At 41.1% G+C, this 18141-nt stretch overlaps 4 protein-coding genes across 4 annotated transcripts; 2 read left to right on the plus strand and 2 right to left on the minus strand.

The window, feature by feature from the left end:
- Positions 1-1041: 1041 nt before the first annotated feature.
- sprn (shadow of prion protein) lies at positions 1042-1538 on the minus strand. The gene is given in 1 exon segment (XM_071481681.1): positions 1042-1538. A coding segment is annotated over 1 exon segment (492 nt). The 5' UTR covers positions 1534-1538.
- A 1595-nt stretch (positions 1539-3133) lies between these two features.
- Positions 3134-7695, plus strand: echs1 (enoyl CoA hydratase, short chain, 1, mitochondrial). Its single transcript, XM_071480764.1, has 8 exons — positions 3134-3314; positions 4880-5077; positions 5211-5338; positions 5783-5882; positions 5995-6099; positions 6806-6925; positions 7031-7098; positions 7200-7695. Exons 1-8 carry the CDS (start codon positions 3224-3226, stop codon positions 7263-7265), a joined length of 876 nt encoding a protein of 291 aa, XP_071336865.1. The 5' UTR covers positions 3134-3223; the 3' UTR covers positions 7266-7695.
- Positions 7696-10275: 2580 nt separating this feature from the next.
- fuom (fucose mutarotase) lies at positions 10276-11966 on the plus strand. Its single transcript, XM_071480766.1, has 6 exons — positions 10276-10420; positions 10612-10680; positions 10780-10850; positions 10980-11078; positions 11189-11262; positions 11625-11966. The coding sequence occupies exons 1-6, from the start codon at positions 10336-10338 to the stop codon at positions 11689-11691; spliced, it is 465 nt and encodes a 154-aa protein (XP_071336867.1). The 5' UTR covers positions 10276-10335; the 3' UTR covers positions 11692-11966.
- LOC139622981 (uncharacterized) lies at positions 11962-13505 on the minus strand. Its single transcript, XM_071480765.1, has 4 exons — positions 13375-13505; positions 13130-13193; positions 12925-12962; positions 11962-12831 (listed from the first exon to the last, which is right to left on the minus strand). Exons 1-4 carry the CDS (start codon positions 13380-13382, stop codon positions 12165-12167), a joined length of 777 nt encoding a protein of 258 aa, XP_071336866.1. The 5' UTR covers positions 13383-13505; the 3' UTR covers positions 11962-12164.
- Between the last annotated feature and the right edge of the window lie 4636 nt (positions 13506-18141).

Below are 18141 nucleotides of genomic sequence, written 5' to 3' on the forward strand. Positions count from 1 at the left end.
AGCATATAATAGAGTGCACTTACAGATATGGAACAGTCTGGTGCTCCTGAGTGTTTACTGCAGGTAAAAAGCTCTTCTGGGATGATGGTCAGACAGAGACATGAATTACAGTGAGAGCAGCAGTTTGTTTTCTAGTGTCCCTCCCAACCAGGATGTGGTTCATACACAGGTCTGAGAAATGCTTTCCCAATATAAGGTACTCTTACTTGCCTTGTCTTATTGTGGAGAATCATCTTTATGGCCACACCAGTGACTGCCACCCTAAATCATTGGGATCACTGAGCAAGATTTTTAAGTTAAGTTTTTCAGAAAGAATGGAGTAAAATAACTTTGTGTCGGTTGAGGTCACAAATTGAAAAATACACAATAAAATAAAAAAGTCCAGTTGAGGAATAAAAAATTTTAATGGCAGTTTTAATTTCAGAATAATGCTGGTGCCAACTTGGTACTTTTACTTTGTTAATTATAGAAAACTATTAAATGTCTTGTCACCTGCACTTCAGCTGCAAGTCCAGGCTTCACATTTAGGCCCAAAGTTTGCTAATATATACAAATAATTACCCTCTTGTACAGAGCAGTGGTAGTGGTCACTCTCTTTGTATTTTTTGTCTATATTATGAAAATAAATTTTTTTTAAGATAGTGTTGAGTTTGGCACAATAATTAAAACTGGCAGCAGCCACTTTGTTAACACTCGATATGAAGGCTATTGATATTTTTCTGACAAACATTTTCTTATATAGGAATCACGATTTAGGAAAGGAAAGTAATTCTCTGTCAGTCTCTGTCACACAGTAGATTTGACAAGGCTCGCACTCTTTGACAGGTGAAATGTCACATTGAACACCGCTGGTAATGTACATTTGTCTGTTGGTATAGAGGATCGTATGCATAAAAACATACAGTACAGTGATATTTTTTTTTTTTTCGTGGTGTCCTTCCACCACTGTGTTGCACCTCTAACTGGTCTTCCCAGTGCAGGATCTAGCCAGTCCTGCACATTATAGTCAGATCCAGGGCAGAAGCTCAGGCCTAAACCAAGTCAGGAATTTATCCTGAGAAATAACCTGAACATCTACAGTATACTGTCCAGTAAGAGTCCATATTTTGAGGAAAACGTTGCAATAATGATAGAAACCAGCTGAGAGATTGAAGATCCATTTTGAGTTGAGCCTGACATTTGAGCATCAAAGTAATTGGTCCTGTTGTAGTAATCCAGCTCTTCCTCTGAGCTGTCAGCATTGCTGCGGCGGTAGGCGGAGGCGTACCATTTATCCGCCGTTAACGCCACTGCTGCCCCCGCTGCTGCTGCAGCTGCCACCCTCACCGGGGAAGTTCGCCCTGCCACCCTGAAGCGAGAACGGGTCCCACCGTAGGCGCCTCCTCCCCGGTAACTCCCCGCTGTGGAGCTGCGGGAGGGGGAGCCTCGAGAGGAGCCCCGGGACCCTCCACGACCGCCCTTGGACAGAGCAGGTTCACACAGGAAGGCAGAGAGCAGGAGGCAAGTCCAGCATGTTGCAACCACCTGGTTCATTCCTGATGTCTGCGCAGAAAGAAGATATAAGGGAACAAAGAAGCACACTTTAGGCCTTCCTATGGTGGTAACCTGCACCTTTAATGTATGAAATTGAGAAATTATACATCCATCTTCAATGTGTAGTTGTAAAAAGAATTTTTTGGAACATTTCTGTAAACAGCTGAGGCCAATGTTTTCTATTCACTGATAAATTCTGTCTAAAATCCAGAATATAACCCTAAACTGGTGTGGCATAATATGTCCTCGACAGCACTAAAGAACCCAGATTATACCACTGTTCAACGAATGTGAGATGTCGGTGTAGTGTTCAGTGCTGCTGAATGTATGGTCTTATCATAAAGACACATTTCTCTGTTGAAAATTTCCTCTAGCCACTAAAGTAGGTCAGTTTAAAAATAAATGTGCTCACCAGAGAAAATTGCTGTTGCCTTTCAGCCTTCATATACAAGAAATGATATTGGGTGTAGGGATGATAATGAATAAAATGCAATAGATGGCTTGTTAGTGGTAAAAGGCCATCACTAGAAATTCCTTATTGAGGTCTATCAGGTAACTGGGCCATTATGTAGAAATGTACTCAATATTTTCGTTATTGCATGTAATATGAAATGTATTGAATAACAGGTTTTACTGATGCAACAATGCAAATGCATGTTGTTCATCTGACTGTGGACTCATAATTTAGCCTGTGCGCCGCTGTGTTGTAGCCTGAAGGAATCCCACCATTTAAAAAGAAATGCATGGTTCCCGCATATGTCCTCGCCCATGTTAACCAGCATACCCAAATGATTGGTGCTTACCTTATTTCCGTGTGTTCTTGTCCGTGCTTATAATTTGGCACTCGGAGGAGAGATGAGATGGGGTTGTTACCGACGGTGCATGTAGGCTCGTTCACGCAGACGACTGCGAGCATGCGCAGCGCGCTCACGGCTGTCTCAGGAGTCTCCTCTAGGAGCATCAGACACTGTCACTGTCAGGGTGGGACGAGTCTTGTCGAAACCTTATTACCTTACCTTATTTTGGAAAAGTGTTCTTTTGTTTTGTTTTTTATTTTAGATTTGTGGGAATGTGTGCCTATTTATTTTTACATCTTCTTTTGTGTGTATGTTATATTATTATATTATATTATATTATATTATATATGTTTATCTGAATTCATTCCTGGTTTTAAAAAATCATGTAGAGGATCAATTTTCACCTTTTATCACATATTGAACACCAGATGCATAACGCCACTGACATAATCTTATATTAATAGGTAGGTTATACTAATAAGTTTGTCGATATATATTAATCAAATATTCAAATTCGAATAATATTGTATGAAAGAAAAAATGAAAAGAAAATGCTGTAATAAATAATCTAGTGGTTACTGATTTATATGTCATCTCTGAATAATTTCCCTGGAGTAAACAACAAAATAACACAATGCTATAGTAATGCAGCCTCTACATGAATATATGAATAGGGCTGATTTCATTTTAGTTCATTCAAAATAATCAGTAAGTTATGGAGAAAGCATTTTCCAGGGTAATCCCACCCCTGCTCCGCCCTCCAGACACCAGGCGGCGGTAAGATGCCGTCTCCTTAAAAAAAAAAACACCAACAAAGAAGAAGGCGCAGGAGGAAGCAGCAGCTACAGATCCAGGGCCAAGTTCACTGACAACAGCCTGCCGTCGTCGCTCTCATGGCTCTCCTCTGCAGAAGCGCCGCTTTGCTCCTGAAGCCCTGCCGCGCAGCGCCGGCCGCCCTGTCTGCCGCCCGCCTCTGCAGCTCAGGTGAGTGTTTCCGGTCCCGCTGCTGCTGCTGCAATGTCAGATACCTGCGCCACTGACCGTGCGACGCATGTGCAGCAGGCAGCTGCTCAATAACCTCAGTGTGTCCGGACCTTTTCATGCATCTGTGTGTCGACTTATCGGCGCCGCAAAACGTGCTGCACTTGAAGGAAAAAAATAAAATCAAATCATTTCTTAGCATGTTGCTGGCATGAGGCCGTGTAAAGGGAATTTCCACCGTAAAACGGAATTTACATGGGTCATTTCTGTAATGTTACACAGCTCAGATGTTATTTGTGAATTTGAACGTCATGTGTGATTTATGCGTTGCAGACATAAAAAGGTAAACTTTTATTTCCAACAGATAAAAGGAAAAAAGAAAAAAAACATCTTAAACCTAAACCATAAAATCCTGCACTTTAAAACTCTCTGGAAATTAAAGAAGAATCCCCCACATCACTCCACCTAAGAGCCACAAGGACAATTTGATGGCTGAAGTCAAAATGTCATTAAAAGTTTCATAATAAAACAAAGACTATACATTATCAGGCTGTAGCGATGATTTTAGGATGGAGACAAATCCAGCTCCACGGATGTAGCTGAACAACTGTAGCACCTCTCAGGACAACACGACAGAAGTCAGAAGTGACAGAACAACTTGCAGCTTGAAGACCTTCCCTTCAGATTTGCCACAAAACCCTGACGTACGACCAAGTGAAGCCTCGTGGGTCTACATATGAACTGTGCATATTAACTGGAATAGCTCAGAGTAAATTCTGTTTTCGGGTGGATTTTCTCTCAAAGGCCAAATATGCATAAAAGCTGCCTGTTCCACAAACACCAAACCTTGGTTTTGTAACTTTGCTCCACAAGATGTATCAGAGGCCTCCAAGGTCTCTGTAAGGCCTTGACACAAGGTTGTTCATGTTGATTCTTCACCTTTTCTTGAATGATTAACCAGAGGCCCGTACTAAAAGTAGAGGTGGACAGATAATGGATTTTTCAAGGCAGATATACTGACGATACTTTAGAGCAGGATAAGGACAATAGAGCGCATACCGTTTAGGCTCAGTCCTTAGCACGGCGGCGTGGGTTTGAATCTGACTCAGGCCTTTTGCTGCAAGTCGCCCCCTCTCTCTCTTCCATAACTTTCCCGTCTCTCACTGTCCCTATTGTAAGCAAAGCCAAAAACGGCACACACACAAAAAAAAAAAAAAGACACTAAACGAGAAGATTTTGGTGGTCAAATGGTAGCCATAACCCAAGAAATCACACAGCAATTATGACAAAGTTTTACACACATGGCTAATATTTTAAATGACTCTTGATAAACAGGGATGTAACCTGAAGCTAGTCTGAGTGGTGGAGGCAACCTCACACATGTTCAATTTCATGGGTTAATCCACTCATCTTTTTTATGACTTTGGCCTGCGTCACAGATAACATTTATTAAACTGCTGTCTATGTGGTACTGAAAAGGTCTGAAAAGTCAGCAGAAGCAGAGACCCCTGATACTAAGTGTGCTAAAGTCTCATCCTGTCGTCACTATTTGCTTCCTCTTCGCGCAGGTGGTCAGTATGAATATATTGTGGTGGAAACGCGAGGTGAGAAGAAGGATGTAGGTTTCATCCAGCTGAACCGGCCTAAGGCTCTCAACGCTCTGTGTGACGGGCTGATGAAGGAGGTGGGACAGGCCCTGGATGCTTTTGAAGCTGACGGCAACGTCGGAGCTATCGTTATCACCGGCAGCGACAGAGCCTTTGCTGGTGAGGGAGCCAGCCCCAGTGTGTTTTCTGTGCTTGTGTTTGCACTTTGCCTCCTGGGATCTGACGGAGAATATGCAATAGTCCGTTTACAGTGATATGTCAGTGGTAAACTTGGGACTTTTGTGTTTTTCAGCGGGAGCGGACATAAAAGAGATGCAGAATCGAACCTTCCAGGAGTGTTATGGTGGAAACTTCCTGGCTCATTGGAACCGAGTGTCCACAGTGAAGAAGCCTGTGATTGCAGCTGTCAACGGATTTGCTGTGAGTCTGTTTTTTTTTTTTTTTTTTATTTGGCCATTTAATTTAATAACTGAGGGGAGGCAGTGTGTTTATGACACATAAAAGAATAACATTACAGAGACATGACACTGAAATGATGATAAAAACATTTCAAAGCAAGAAAATAAATTTGTAAACTGCACTGGGTTACAAAATGAGATTAATGATTGTGCTCGCACTCTTATTACCCCTCTACATCACGTGTGTTTTCTTTTCCCTGAAACTTTTCAAATTCAATATTTCTTTTCTCTCTCCTGTCTCCTGCCCTGTTTCTTCCTTTTCTCTCTCTCCAATTGCTTAATTCTTAAACTGAGTCAGCTCACTGCCTCATTTTAAGTCAGTTCAAGTGTCACAAAATGTAAATGGAGTCTGGAACAACGAGTAGAAACCTCAACAATTCACTTCCTGTACGCTCTACTGTTTCAGCTTGGTGGAGGCTGTGAGCTGGCCATGATGTGTGACGTCATCTACGCTGGAGAGAAGGCGCAGTTCGGCCAACCAGAGATCCTGCTGGGGACCATTCCTGGTAAAGAGTCGTTTGTCTACTTTCCTTACCCGTTCAGATTTCACTTCCTTATACTAAAGTTATCAGATTGTTGCTTTTGGAGCGGTTGGTCATGACGTCTGTCCACCTGCAGGGGCGGGTGGTACCCAGCGGCTGACTCGTGCAGTGGGGAAGTCCCTGGCTATGGAAATGGTGCTAACAGGAGACAAGATTAATGCTCAAGAAGCCAAGCAGTCAGGTAATAGCAGTGTTTTAAAGTAAAGTACATTTACTGGAGTACTGTATTCAAGTACAGTTTTGAGGCACTTGTACTTTACTTGAGTATTTCCATTGTATGCTGCTTTATACTTCAACTCCACTACAGTCCAGAAGAAAATGTTGTACTTTTTACTCCTTTGCATTTATTTGACAGGTGTAATAACTAGTTACTTTGCAGATTAAGGTTTTACATAAAAGAATATGTATATAATAAGTGTATAAAATACAAAACATGTTTAAAGATGAAACTTACTTGGTGTGTATTCTCTGTGTTCACTTGAACAGAAAACACAGTAAATGCGTAACACGCTGTGCAGATGTGTAAGAACAGAAAACCGTCTCACAAACTCACATGAAGCAGCGTCCATCAGTGATGGCAGAACATAAAACCAAGAGTGCATCCAGCCATTATCACCCCATTCAATCATCCAGGGTTAAAACAAGATCATCATCATCACCCGCCAGCATTATATGGAAAACTGACCATGATGTAATTTATATGTCAGTCTCAGCGGATGTTTCTCCTGGAATGTGTACTTTTACTTGATAATACTATTGTACTTTTAGCATTTTGAATGAATTAATGGAGTATTTTCACATGAAAGACGGTTTTAGCACAGACAGGCACTTGACCACAGATGGGATATAAACTTATTACATTAGGCTGTGCTGTTCTTGTTCCCCAGGTTTGGTGAGTAAAATATATCCTGTGGACCAGCTGGTGTCTGAAGCTGTTAAATGTGGGGAAAAAATCGCTGCCAACTCTAAACTGGTCTCTGCTATGGCTAAAGAGGCTGTTAACGCAGGTGTGTAAAGTTTGTCTCTACTAGTTTTAAAAGTTGAATATCTTAAAACCCACCAAACAGAATAAGTTTCAGTTTTGTCTGACTTGTTCCACCGTGTGGCTGCAGCTTTTGAACTGACTCTGGCCGAGGGGAATCGTTTGGAAAAGCGCCTATTCCACGCTACCTTTGCTACGGTGAGTAGAAGAGCCCATATGATAGCTGGGGGGGGGGGTGGTATAGACTCTAAATTGGACAGTTCAGTCATGAAGCGTGTGTGTTTTTTTTTTTCCTGCAGGATGACCGTAAAGAAGGCATGACGGCATTTGTGGAGAAGAGAAAGGCCAGTTTCCAGGACAAATAAAAGAGCAGCCCGAGAGCTCAGCCAAGAACACTAAGTTCCTGACATCAGCGGGACATTTCCTTATCCGCAACAAGTTGAAAGATGCAAAAATCCTGATGGTAGTGGAACGCGGAGGCTGTTAAATTAGGATCTGGCACTGAGTGATTGAGTGCACCAGAGTGTCTTATCACAGCGAAGCCCAGGCTCATTGTCAAAATCAGATGCAGTCAGGGTGCACGCGTGCAGTGGGTTTATATGTGAATGCCATTTAATAACAAGTTATAGTCTGTGTGTGAGAGGAAGAATCAGCCCTGGTGACTTGTACTGACTTTGCCTTTTCATTTTCACCATCAAATGCATTTTGAAAGCAACTTTTTTTCTTTTTTTTTTTTTTTCCTGTGTACATTTTACAAATAAAGCTCTAGACTGGTTTTCAGTACTGCAACTAAGACACGGTGATACGCTGTGGTTTGTGTATTATTCATATTTGCATCTTTTTGACTCCTATATAATCACGTATCTTTGAAACATACATGAAATTTCAGTAAATAGTGTCAGGTACAGATCCAACACTGAAAAACTCAGATCAGTTTAGCCATCATTCAGCCAGTGCGCACTTCCCGCCACTAGATGGGGCCCTTGCTTTGTCACCCAGGGGCGCAGAAACTGAACATAGACGATGTGTTGCGTCGAAATTCATCGGGTGCTTTGCAGATGAGCGCCTGATTTGGTGCAACTGAGTTTAAAGTTTAAGTGACTGATATATCAAGTAAAATAATGTTAGGAAAAAAAAAAAAGAAAAAACAAGACACAGGCAGCTTGTTAACTCAAAACATCTACTCAGTCTACCAAAGTTAAATTGACCTGTAATTTCTTTATTAAAATAATAATCGGGCCACATTTGTCCACAGTAAAGGCTTCTACTCGATTTTAATATTTTGGTAAAATTTAAATGAAGCTGATTGCTTCTGTCAGAATAAATGACTTGTGTTTCACTGTGGTTAGTTATTCACATTACTCCGTATGCTAAATCCTGCTCATCACCTCTTGGCTTAAAATATTCGGCAACACATGAAACCATAATTTTGACTTTAAAAAAAACAAAAAAAAAACAAAAAACAAAAAACCCACCAGAACAAATGTGGTTAGGGTGCGCTTTCTTTTGCCGCTCCAATCATCGCCAGGCACCTTTTTTCTCTCTGATCTTCACACGGCGGCGCCCCATCTCTTCACAAGGCCATGGCCTAATTGATTTTTATTTTCATTCAATATTCCCCTGGAGCTTGCTTTCTTGTCAGCCCCCTGGAACAAAACTTTAAAAGGGACGAGAGGGGGAAAAAAAAAAAAAAAAAAAGAAAAACCTCGTCTCCTCAGTCCGCGGGGAAGCACAAAAGTCCGCAGAGAGGCTCCGAAAAGAAGCTCCTTTTCTGAGGCTACCGAAAGGTCAAAATAATAAATGTAGACTCAATTGAGGCTCTCCCGCGCAGACAAAGGGGGCAAAACGTTACATTTTGGCAGCGCAGACCCTCATAGCGTGATAAACTCATTTAAAGAAGCCGAGATAAAGAGAGAGCAGCATGGGTCCAGAGAGGGAGAAAGGGGCTTTCAGTCCGACAGACAGGCCCGGCTCCTGCAAGGGCCCTTTCTCCTGCTCAGCAGCCTCCCGTCCCTCTCCAAAACTCCCTCTCATACTGCTGAACTGCACTGCATCTGTGCCTTTTTATTTATGCCTTTACATCCAAATCACTTTAAAAAAAATAAAATAAAATAAAAAAAAGGAAGCTGCTACATAAACGCCAATCCTTTCCCACTACATACATGATAAAGTCAACGATAAACTTGGTCCCCTGCAGCAGTGGGTTCTTGTAATGTGGGGAAACGCGTTTTAGATGGCATACACACGGAGCATCGCAAGTGCTATAAGGAAATATTACAGGGACAAAGCTAAATGTAGGGTCGGAAAGCAAAACACACAGGCTCCCATGAGCATGTGTCGCTAAAGTTTGCAATAAAGCACCAGCATATTTCCTCCCGTATATTATTAACAGCAGCTGAATGAGGATTGTAAATTCAGTACATGGGCCAGGCCCACAAGCCCGCAATGCTAAACTGTGACTTGACTTTTATAAAAGCCTTTTTATATGCAGATGCCTTTTTTTTTTTTTTTTTTTTTTTTTTACAGGACCGGGATCTGCGGTCATGGAAAGGATTCCTCAGCATTTTTCTGCCATCCAGCTGAGTTTCTCCGGCTCAGATGAAACAGGCCGAGTGGAGTGTGGTTTTCATCTGACAAATATTTTCATTATCTCACATTCTTGGCACCGGGGGCCGTACGCAGAAATAACACGTCCACCAGGGGTGTCTGTTTTGAATTATGCCCACCCAAGGGTGTCAGAAATAACAGAGATTGACTGACTGTGCAGCTTGTCGTACTAATGACACCAGCTTCAGACAGGCCGCCACCATCTCATGACTTTGTTCAAAGGAGTGCGCATCTTTAATTGAGCATACAACATACATCATTTTATTTTATGCAATATTTATTAAGCCATGTTTTTTTTTCCACTATAAGCTAACTCCACGGTGGTATTGACACGCTATGAACGAAAATAGATCATAATAATTCTTTTTTTTTTTTTTTATGTTAGAAAACAGGAGTCACAGACTGACAGGTGAGTGGGTTTAAGCGACCGTGTGAGGCTACAGGCTATTATTTAGATTTCAAGTTTGCGAAAGGGACTTGACGTTGTAGCCCCTCTCTAGCCAATCAAATCAGGGCCCCCGATCACATGACGCGTTCCAAAAAGACGATGAAGTTGAACCAAGATAGTTAGACAGCCTTCAAAAAGCCACGTCCGACAGATAACAGCCTGAACTTTGGCTTGATGACCAACAGGAGAAACACAACACACATGCGAGACTTGTTACCTCATAAAGATTTTTTTTTTTTTTTTTTTTTTTATAACCACTATTTTTTTTTTATCAGCTAGCATTTATGGCGGAGCGAAACGAAGACGGAAGTTCGCCGGGGTGAACTCTCACTTCGCTTCAACACTCTCCGGCTGTGTTTTTTTCTCCCGTGGCTGTAAGTATGGTCGTGCTGAGAGGAATCCCCTCCGTGTTGTCACCCGAGCTGCTGTATGCCCTCGCTAAAATGGGGCATGGGGACGAACTGGGTATGATCATTAATTGCCTTCCTCTCAGGCTGTCGATGCAGTCACTGTAAGACAGCAGGCGGTCCAAGCTCAAGTCAACACCAGCGCAAATGGCAGAGCGGAAGAGATCTTTCACCTGTGCTCTGGCAAAGGCGACACGCTTAACCTGTTGTAATTCAATCAGTCATGTATTTATTTATTTATTCTTTCAGTTCTTGCTGATGCAAACTTTCCAACATCTTCTATCTGTGGGCATGGCCCAAAAGAGATAAGAGCTGATGGTATGTAAATAAACAAAATGCATACATCTGTAAACAGAAAATGCAGGGTGAATGTGTGTATTGGAGGGGTTGTTCCAACTATGTCTGATCTTAATGTAGGTGTGGGAATCCCACAGCTTTTGGAGGCCATTTTGAAGCTGTTGCCCCTGGATACCTATGTCCCCTCTCCGGTACGGGACCCTTAAATCTAAAGCTAAAGCCAGCTGAGTGTTGTCTTGTTGGCGGCTACAATATGATACAGGCTATTTTTGCTCTCTTTTTAATTGTGTGTGTCAAATCTGTGTTGATATGTTTCACAGGCTGCGGTCATGGATCTCGTAGACAGTGACAAACAGAGATGCTTGGCTGTCCCCGTGTGGGACACCTACACGCAGCTCCTAGGTCAGGCTGGGTCTCAGGTAAAACAGCCTATGCACCAAATGGTTAAAGCGTCAGTAGGTAACAGCAAAACATCTGTGTATTCTCTTAATTCCTGACTCATCGTGTCCCGATTTCTGTTGACATACAGGCTCCTCTTGAGAAGGTGGAGAGGTTTGTTTTCTACGAACGCGCCAAGAGAGCCTGTGCTGTTGTAGCAACGGGGTTTGTATTTCTCTCTTTCATTTGAATATTGCAGCTGAATGTTTCTTTCTGTGTTTGCAAGATGAGTACAAAAGCACGCATCCTTTTGTAAAACTTCAGGGAACAGGCTGACATTCTTTACTGGAGAAACCTTGCTGAAGATTTTATTTGTCAGTTTTCTTTTTCAGAAATCAACAAACCTTCTCAAGTCATCTGTTACCTGTGATACCGACAATCACGTTGAACTGCTATTTAGTTTCATTTGATTAACTATATTACTTTTGGAACAAATGTGAGATCTGGGTGATTAATCGGAGGCAAATGTTTAAAACATGTCTTTGAATGCAGCTGATGAATTTAAATGTTTTCTTCTGTCTACACAGGGAAACGGCTCTTTATGGTAACTTGATACTGAAGAAGGGGGTTATTCCTGCAGAGCTGCTACAGTGAAACACACATTTTAAAGTAATGATGATCTAATGACAATTTCAGTCACAACTGTAATCCTTTCGAGTGAAAATCAAGAGACGGTGAATATTTTGCATTAGCTTCCCCCAGAAGCTGTAAATTCAAAGCTTATTTTATGCTCGTTAATGTGTAATTAATACCTTAAATATGATCTGATTAATTTCCAGTTTACATGAAGCAAAAATGATTTTGTATTTTTGTAAATAACTTCTGTGTTGTAAATGCTTGTCAATAAATGAAAGACACAAAGTCTTTGATGAGGTTGTTAAAGTGTCTTTATCATCAAGATACATATCAACGACAATGATACTGAGGTGTGTTCATTCTTGTATTAAGACAGTTTAAAGGATTCGAAGGAAATTTGTGATTTATTTACCTGTTGCAGCTGCAGTGTATGAGCTGTGTCTGATTTGAAATGATAAGGATCTACACAGGTTGTGTGGGTTCTTGAAGGATCACTGGTGGTACAGATCATCCAGATCTTCCTCTGGTTCGCTGTGCTTCCTCTGAGAGGGCAGTTCAACAGGTGCGGCAGCTGCAGCATCAGCTTGGTGAGGGATGGGCAGCAGGAGGTCTCTGTGGTACAGGTCGTCCATGTCCTCCTCTGGTTGAAGGTGAACTCTGACCTCACTCTCCCCCCTGGCCTCACGTCTCAGCCACTCCGTCTGCACAGGTGAAGGCTGGTCATCGTGATGATAGATGTCATCTTCGTCCTTCTCAGGTTCAGAGTGTGCTACTCGGACCTCTGCACCATCTTTATATTCATCCTTATCCTGTTCAGGTTCTTCTGCCACCTTACTGAAAACAGGGTGGTCGATGTCGTCTCTGTCCTCCTCTGGTTCCTGGTTCATGTTGGGTTCTTCCTGTGCGCGCTTTGCCTGGATGTCGGCAGCTGAGAAGACCTCCAGGTTTTGGATTTGGACTTTGAGGAGATCAGCCATGGAAGGATGGTGCAGCTCATCCAAGTCTTCTTCAGCCTTCGGGGGCTGTTTGTCCAGTTCCTTGCCTGTCATACTCTTCCAAATCATCATGCTGGGGTCGATGTTATAATGAGTCTCATCCATGTCCTCTGGAGGCTCCACTTCCATTCCCCAGGACATTTTTCCTTTGTCATCTATGGACCTGAAGTATATATCACACAATCTCAGTCTACAGTTCCTGTGTCCAAAGGAAGATTACTCACTTCCATGTTAGTTAAAGGAAATTACAACTTACATAACAGTATCCTGGAATGCTTCATCTGTAAATTTATTCTGTGAAAAGAGCACAAATATTACGTGACTGTCATCCAAATACAAGTTAGCGACCGTACAAACACCTTTGTCATTTTAAAACTAATCAGGCATAATTTATCATGTGATGTAAAGCGGTAGAGTTTACAGTGTAATATTGTGCACAGCCAGGAGCAACGTAAACATACCCAGGGTTTGTATGGCTTTGCTGTGATGCCAAATATCAGAGAAACACAGATTATTAGAGAAACCCTGCAAGTGAAAAGACTCAGGATTAATGTCAGATTTCAGATCCTTGTGTCATGGACATTACACAATTGATCCTTGTTCAGTCAAAGAAACAAACTATACCATCTATACACTGTTAACCATTAAAACCAGGTCATTGTTAGCTAAGTCAGAAACCCTTTGAAGAGAAGTGTAGTCTTCTTACCTGAACATGGTGTCTCTTTTTGCAGTCAGCTCAACGTTATGGATCCAAACAAAAAGGAAGTCTGACTTCAGTTCACCTGAAGCAAAGGACCAATAAACCAGTTAGATTTTCTTGACCTTTGTATCCTCTGAATACAGGAAAGCTCACTGTAAGTTATTCATCACTCCTTATCTCGTACGTGTTGTGTATAACAAAGTGGCTCATAAAAAAATAAATAAAAAAAAAAAAGAACATTTCCTTTAGCAAAGCAGCGTAATAGTGTCTCAGTGCCAGTGGTCGTTTACAGTTAAATTCCTCATTCTGTCGTCACGTCTAATAGTAGTGAATGTACTGCACATATATCTATCTGTCAAATTAAGATTATCACTCATGTTTTAGTTAAACTTTGCTATTGTACTGTGTTGTTATTAAAAGGTAATTCTTGTGTCTGATTCATTGCATGTAGAGACAGTTAAAAGTACTGAATTCATTACTGATCAAATATAATTACCTGTTTTATGACTACATTTTGTGTGATCGATTGTCCTTATCAGCAATCAGCGATCTCAAGGTTATAACACCCATTAGCCTTTAAGCTGAGGTTGACATATTTTATCACAAGACAAACTTTATTATGCAGTAACTGTTTTCTACATTCTCCTTAAGAGGGTTGTCCCTACTTCTTGGGCTCAGTGAACTACAGTGCTATATAAATAAAGCACATTATTATTTATTGTACATATAAATAATAAATTAATATTATAAATTATTAATAAATAAATAATGTTTTACACCACTCCAACAGTCTTTGTTTATATACTGGACTATGCCTGACACTGTGACTCTGAAACAGATGCAATTTAGCGCTTACATCCAGCGCTGTTCACAAAGTTGGTTTCATTGCTCCTTGTATCTGTATTTCCAACACATTTTAGAAATCCATAGTATTGAACCATTGACATATGGTTTAATTTGTGTTTTTAAATGTGCTTGCTTTAACTGGATGATGTCTCTTCTTAACATATTTTTATAATTTGTTTATTTAATGTTTTGCTTTGTGTCACGTTTTATCATATGTAAATGTATATTATTGTTCTTCTGTCGCGTGACTCTCGGGATGATAGTGTCAGTCTATCGGTTGGTTGGTCCACTAATTTGGTCCACATTGAAATATCACAACTATGGATGGATTGATGTGAAATTTTGTACATACAAGGATGAAGCCCAGTGCACATGTTCTTTATGCTTGGCTTACTTTCACAGGAATCTTCTCAGACACAGAGAGACTCCCTCCTGCAAACAGCTTCAACCATTTAAAACGACTAATTGCCCTTCACATACACATACACTGCAGGAGGACAGATTGGAGGCAGATGATCTGTCTGTGATTTTAGTACCAGGCACCACACTTAAGTGAAGCAACTGTTCAATGTGTCAGCTCCAATCGACGTCTATGCAAAGATCCCACCACACTGTAGAACTCATTATTTCAGAATAAAACGCCTCCATGTTCGATATACATAAGCTGTTGAAATTACAGCTCACTTTATGAATCGGTTTTACTGATATGCAGCCAAGAAAGACAACCTTTATCTCTGAGGCTTTGTTAAACATGTGTAAGTTGAGATACACTGCCATAAACAAAGTCAGTGAATTTAACATAACATATACACCCCTCTGGAGCATGATTTCATTTCAGCTCAGTGTTTCAGCATCTGCTGATCTCTTCTTCAAACTACCGTTGCCTTTGAGGCATTGTGAGAACTCTTCACAGCACCTCTTTCACTCAGTGGGAGAGTCATTAAGTTAACATATGGGTTAATAATGTGTCATGACAACAGGATTCAGCACACACACACACACACACACACACACACACTATACAGTAGAACAGGAGCAGACAGAAACACCACACACTTCCTGCCCTGTACAAGGGATGGCTCCACTGCGTCTGCTGGTTATCTGCCCTCTCTATCAGATCCATATGTGCATGTCCAACATTGCCCCTCGACTAGCCCCATTCCCAGGTCACTGAGTGGTCTACTGTCTTCGACGCAAAAAAGCTTGCCCTTAGCAAGCAAACGCCAGACGTCTGTAAGGTCTGTGAAATACCGGAAAGCAAACAATGGCTGTTTGGTTCAGCTTTTACAGCTGTATTCAGTCTACATATTTAAATGAATATTTAGATATGTTAGGAAATACACTTAGTTACTTTCTTGCTAAGAATGAAATGAGAAGATCAATGCCATTCTCACACTTGTATGTTAAATGTGAAGGTACGGGCAGCAGCTGGTTAGCTTAGCTTAGCATAAAGACAGAAAGCAGGGGGAGACACTTGGACTGACTCCGTTTAAAGACAGCCCTTGTAAAACCATAGATTGTTATTTTTGCATTTTGATTATTGTATGGATTAAACAAATGAGATATAAAGTATTAATTAGGTGCTGGTAGGCTGGTTTTGTTACCTTAGGACAGAGCCAGGCTAGCTGTTCCTGTCTTTATGCTAACCTAAACTGACCAGCTGACCAGCCACTGAGAGTGGTATTGATCTTCTCATCCAATTCTCTGCAAGAAAGCAAATAATCAAATTTTCCAAAATGCCAATCTATTCCTTTAAAAAAGCTTGTCTATATGAAGATAATCAGAAAAACACTGCTGCCAGGTTCATGCTGATGACTAACTGGCTGGTGAGCCATTGCAGAAATGTCTTGCAGAAACCGCAACCCTGGGAGAAGACATCCCGCGGCCCGAAGCCTTGAAAGTGAGGTTTGATGGATAAAGTGCGCCGAAGCTTCTACCAATCCACCCTCTGTGTTCTGCACACATCAGTAAAACAGCTTTCATGTGAAGCCCAGAGGCCCAGCAGTTACCAACACAGATTAACCACATGACTCTCTGCTCCCTGAACTTCTGGTGCTCCCTCAGGCTTCCAGGAAAACATGCTCCTCTGTGGTTTAACCAGCCCCTGGTTGTGGCAGAGCGCAGCAGCTCAGCAAATGAGTCGTTCTCCATCAGGCTGAATTGTGTCTCAGTCACTGTTGGAAAGTTTGAAAGCAGTCGTAAAGGTAGGAGAGGTAGTTTTCCCCAGCAACACTGGCAAGTAGCAGTATAAATAAATACTAACATGAACTATGTTTTAATATTGAACATTTTTAGCGAGCAGTAATTAGCTTTTGGACTTAACCCGAGTAAAAGAGCAAATTGCTGTTTTTTACGCTTTGATTTTTGCACGCATTAAACAAATGTGTTCGTTTGTGAGTTTAAGAGGTGCTGGTAGATGGGATTGTTTACCTTTGGACAGAGCCAGGTTAGCTGTTTCCCCTGGTTTCCAGTCTTCATGCCGAGCCAGCTGGCTGCTGGTGTGGCATAATTTTGACCATAAAGGTATGAGAGTGATATTGATATTCTCATCCAATTCTCAGCAAGAAAATAAAACAGTGCAATTCCCAACTTGACATCCCATGCCAAATCCTTGTTTTATTTTATTGCCACTTACTTTTGTTGGTCGGAGAAAGTAGTTTTTATACACTAAAAACGTGACATTCTATAAAAAAAACTGTCTAAATTTAACATGATCATGAATGTTTATTGTTCTGATATTCTCATATATTAAAAAACATATACATTTTTATGTTACAGTATTTACTCATTTGGATGATATATGGGCCATGTGTCACAATGAGTTTGTAAATACTTATCTTTGGTGGTGAAAAAATTTATGTAGAGTAATTATTCAGCCTGGAGGCAAAACCAGCATGAAAGATAGGCAGGATATTTCTCAATGAGCCTCTCTTCTTTCAAACGGGCTGCAGGGGATATGAGGATAATTGAATCTTTACATGTGGTGTGCACAGATTGTACCCTGACACCGCTAGGACTCATCAGAGGCTTGGTTGAATCTGCCAAGTGCATGAAGTACAAATATGTTTGCCCTCTTCCCGTCACACTGCTTGTAATTTTGCTTGTATCCTGCTGTTGGTTAGGTGCTTTTGCTGGTGCAATACATGAACACGCATGTGTCATGTGAATGGCAAGCCTTTTAGAAAATGTAGGAGCAATATCAGAACCAATGGGAGTTGTCAGCAAGTAATGGCAACTCCCAATAAACTTCCAAACACACACACACACAAACGCATGGTCACACAATGTTATTGCACAAATTGCAAAGAGGAAGCCAAGAATAAATTGCCTGTCTGTAACTATTTAAATGCAACATTAAGTCATGATTTATGTCTATAATTCCTGGTTAGAAAACATGCTCCAAATGTTGCAGCTTGCAGCAATTTATGGGGGAAACCACTAAAACGAATATTTGACTAAATTCCCATTTTAAAATGAAAGGTCTCTGTTTAATTTTTTTTAATGTTTCTGTTACACATTTGCTGCATCTGGTGTATAAGTGCGTGCATGAAAAATGAATGCATGTGTGCACAGTTTGCAGTGTCTCTGACGCACATGCACAATGTGTAGTCAGATACGGCAGATTAATATGTCATTGCCACTGATGACAGCACTTTCTTGAAATTGTAACTTTAGTGCAGCATCTGTTGTCCTGGCTCCGCCCCAAACCAATAGCAGCTTACCACTGCTAAGACAGTGAGGAATGCAGCCCTCACGTTTCTACTTAAAGTGGCATCTTTATCAAGATTTCTCTAATGGTAAAGAAACAAATAGAAAATAGAATATTTAAACAGGCGACAATCAGTCCGAGACGTCAGACTCCATGCTAAACCTCAACACTGTACTGTATTGTTGTTTGAGATCTGATAATTAATATTACATAATTGT

This window comes from Trachinotus anak, unplaced genomic scaffold, assembly GCF_046630095.1.
Source record: "Trachinotus anak isolate AG129_WGS33_773 ecotype Australia unplaced genomic scaffold, CSIRO_AGI_Tana_v1 ptg000007l, whole genome shotgun sequence".
In the NCBI taxonomy this organism is placed as follows: domain Eukaryota; kingdom Metazoa; phylum Chordata; class Actinopteri; order Carangiformes; family Carangidae; genus Trachinotus; species Trachinotus anak.

Bases quoted from the DNA above. Each gene is read 5' to 3' on its own strand.
- echs1 (XM_071480764.1), top strand. From the start codon at position 3,224: ATGGCTCTCCTCTGCAGAAGCGCCGCTTTGCTCCTGAAGCCCTGCCGC. The intron at 5,339-5,782 runs GTGAGTCTGTTT...CTACTGTTTCAG, and splicing joins CAGCTGTCAACGGATTTGCT to CTTGGTGGAGGCTGTGAGCT. The intron at 5,883-5,994 runs GTAAAGAGTCGT...GTCCACCTGCAG, and splicing joins CCTGCTGGGGACCATTCCTG to GGGCGGGTGGTACCCAGCGG.
- fuom (XM_071480766.1), top strand. From the start codon at position 10,336: ATGGTCGTGCTGAGAGGAATCCCCTCCGTGTTGTCACCCGAGCTGCTG. The intron at 10,851-10,979 runs GTACGGGACCCT...TATGTTTCACAG, and splicing joins ATACCTATGTCCCCTCTCCG to GCTGCGGTCATGGATCTCGT. The intron at 11,263-11,624 runs GTTTGTATTTCT...CTGTCTACACAG, and splicing joins TGTGCTGTTGTAGCAACGGG to GGAAACGGCTCTTTATGGTA.
- LOC139622981 (XM_071480765.1), bottom strand. The intron at 12,963-13,129 runs GTATGTTTACGT...CTCTTTTCACAG, and splicing joins CAAAGCCATACAAACCCTGG to AATAAATTTACAGATGAAGC. The intron at 12,832-12,924 runs GTAAGTTGTAAT...TATATACTTCAG, and splicing joins GCATTCCAGGATACTGTTAT to GTCCATAGATGACAAAGGAA.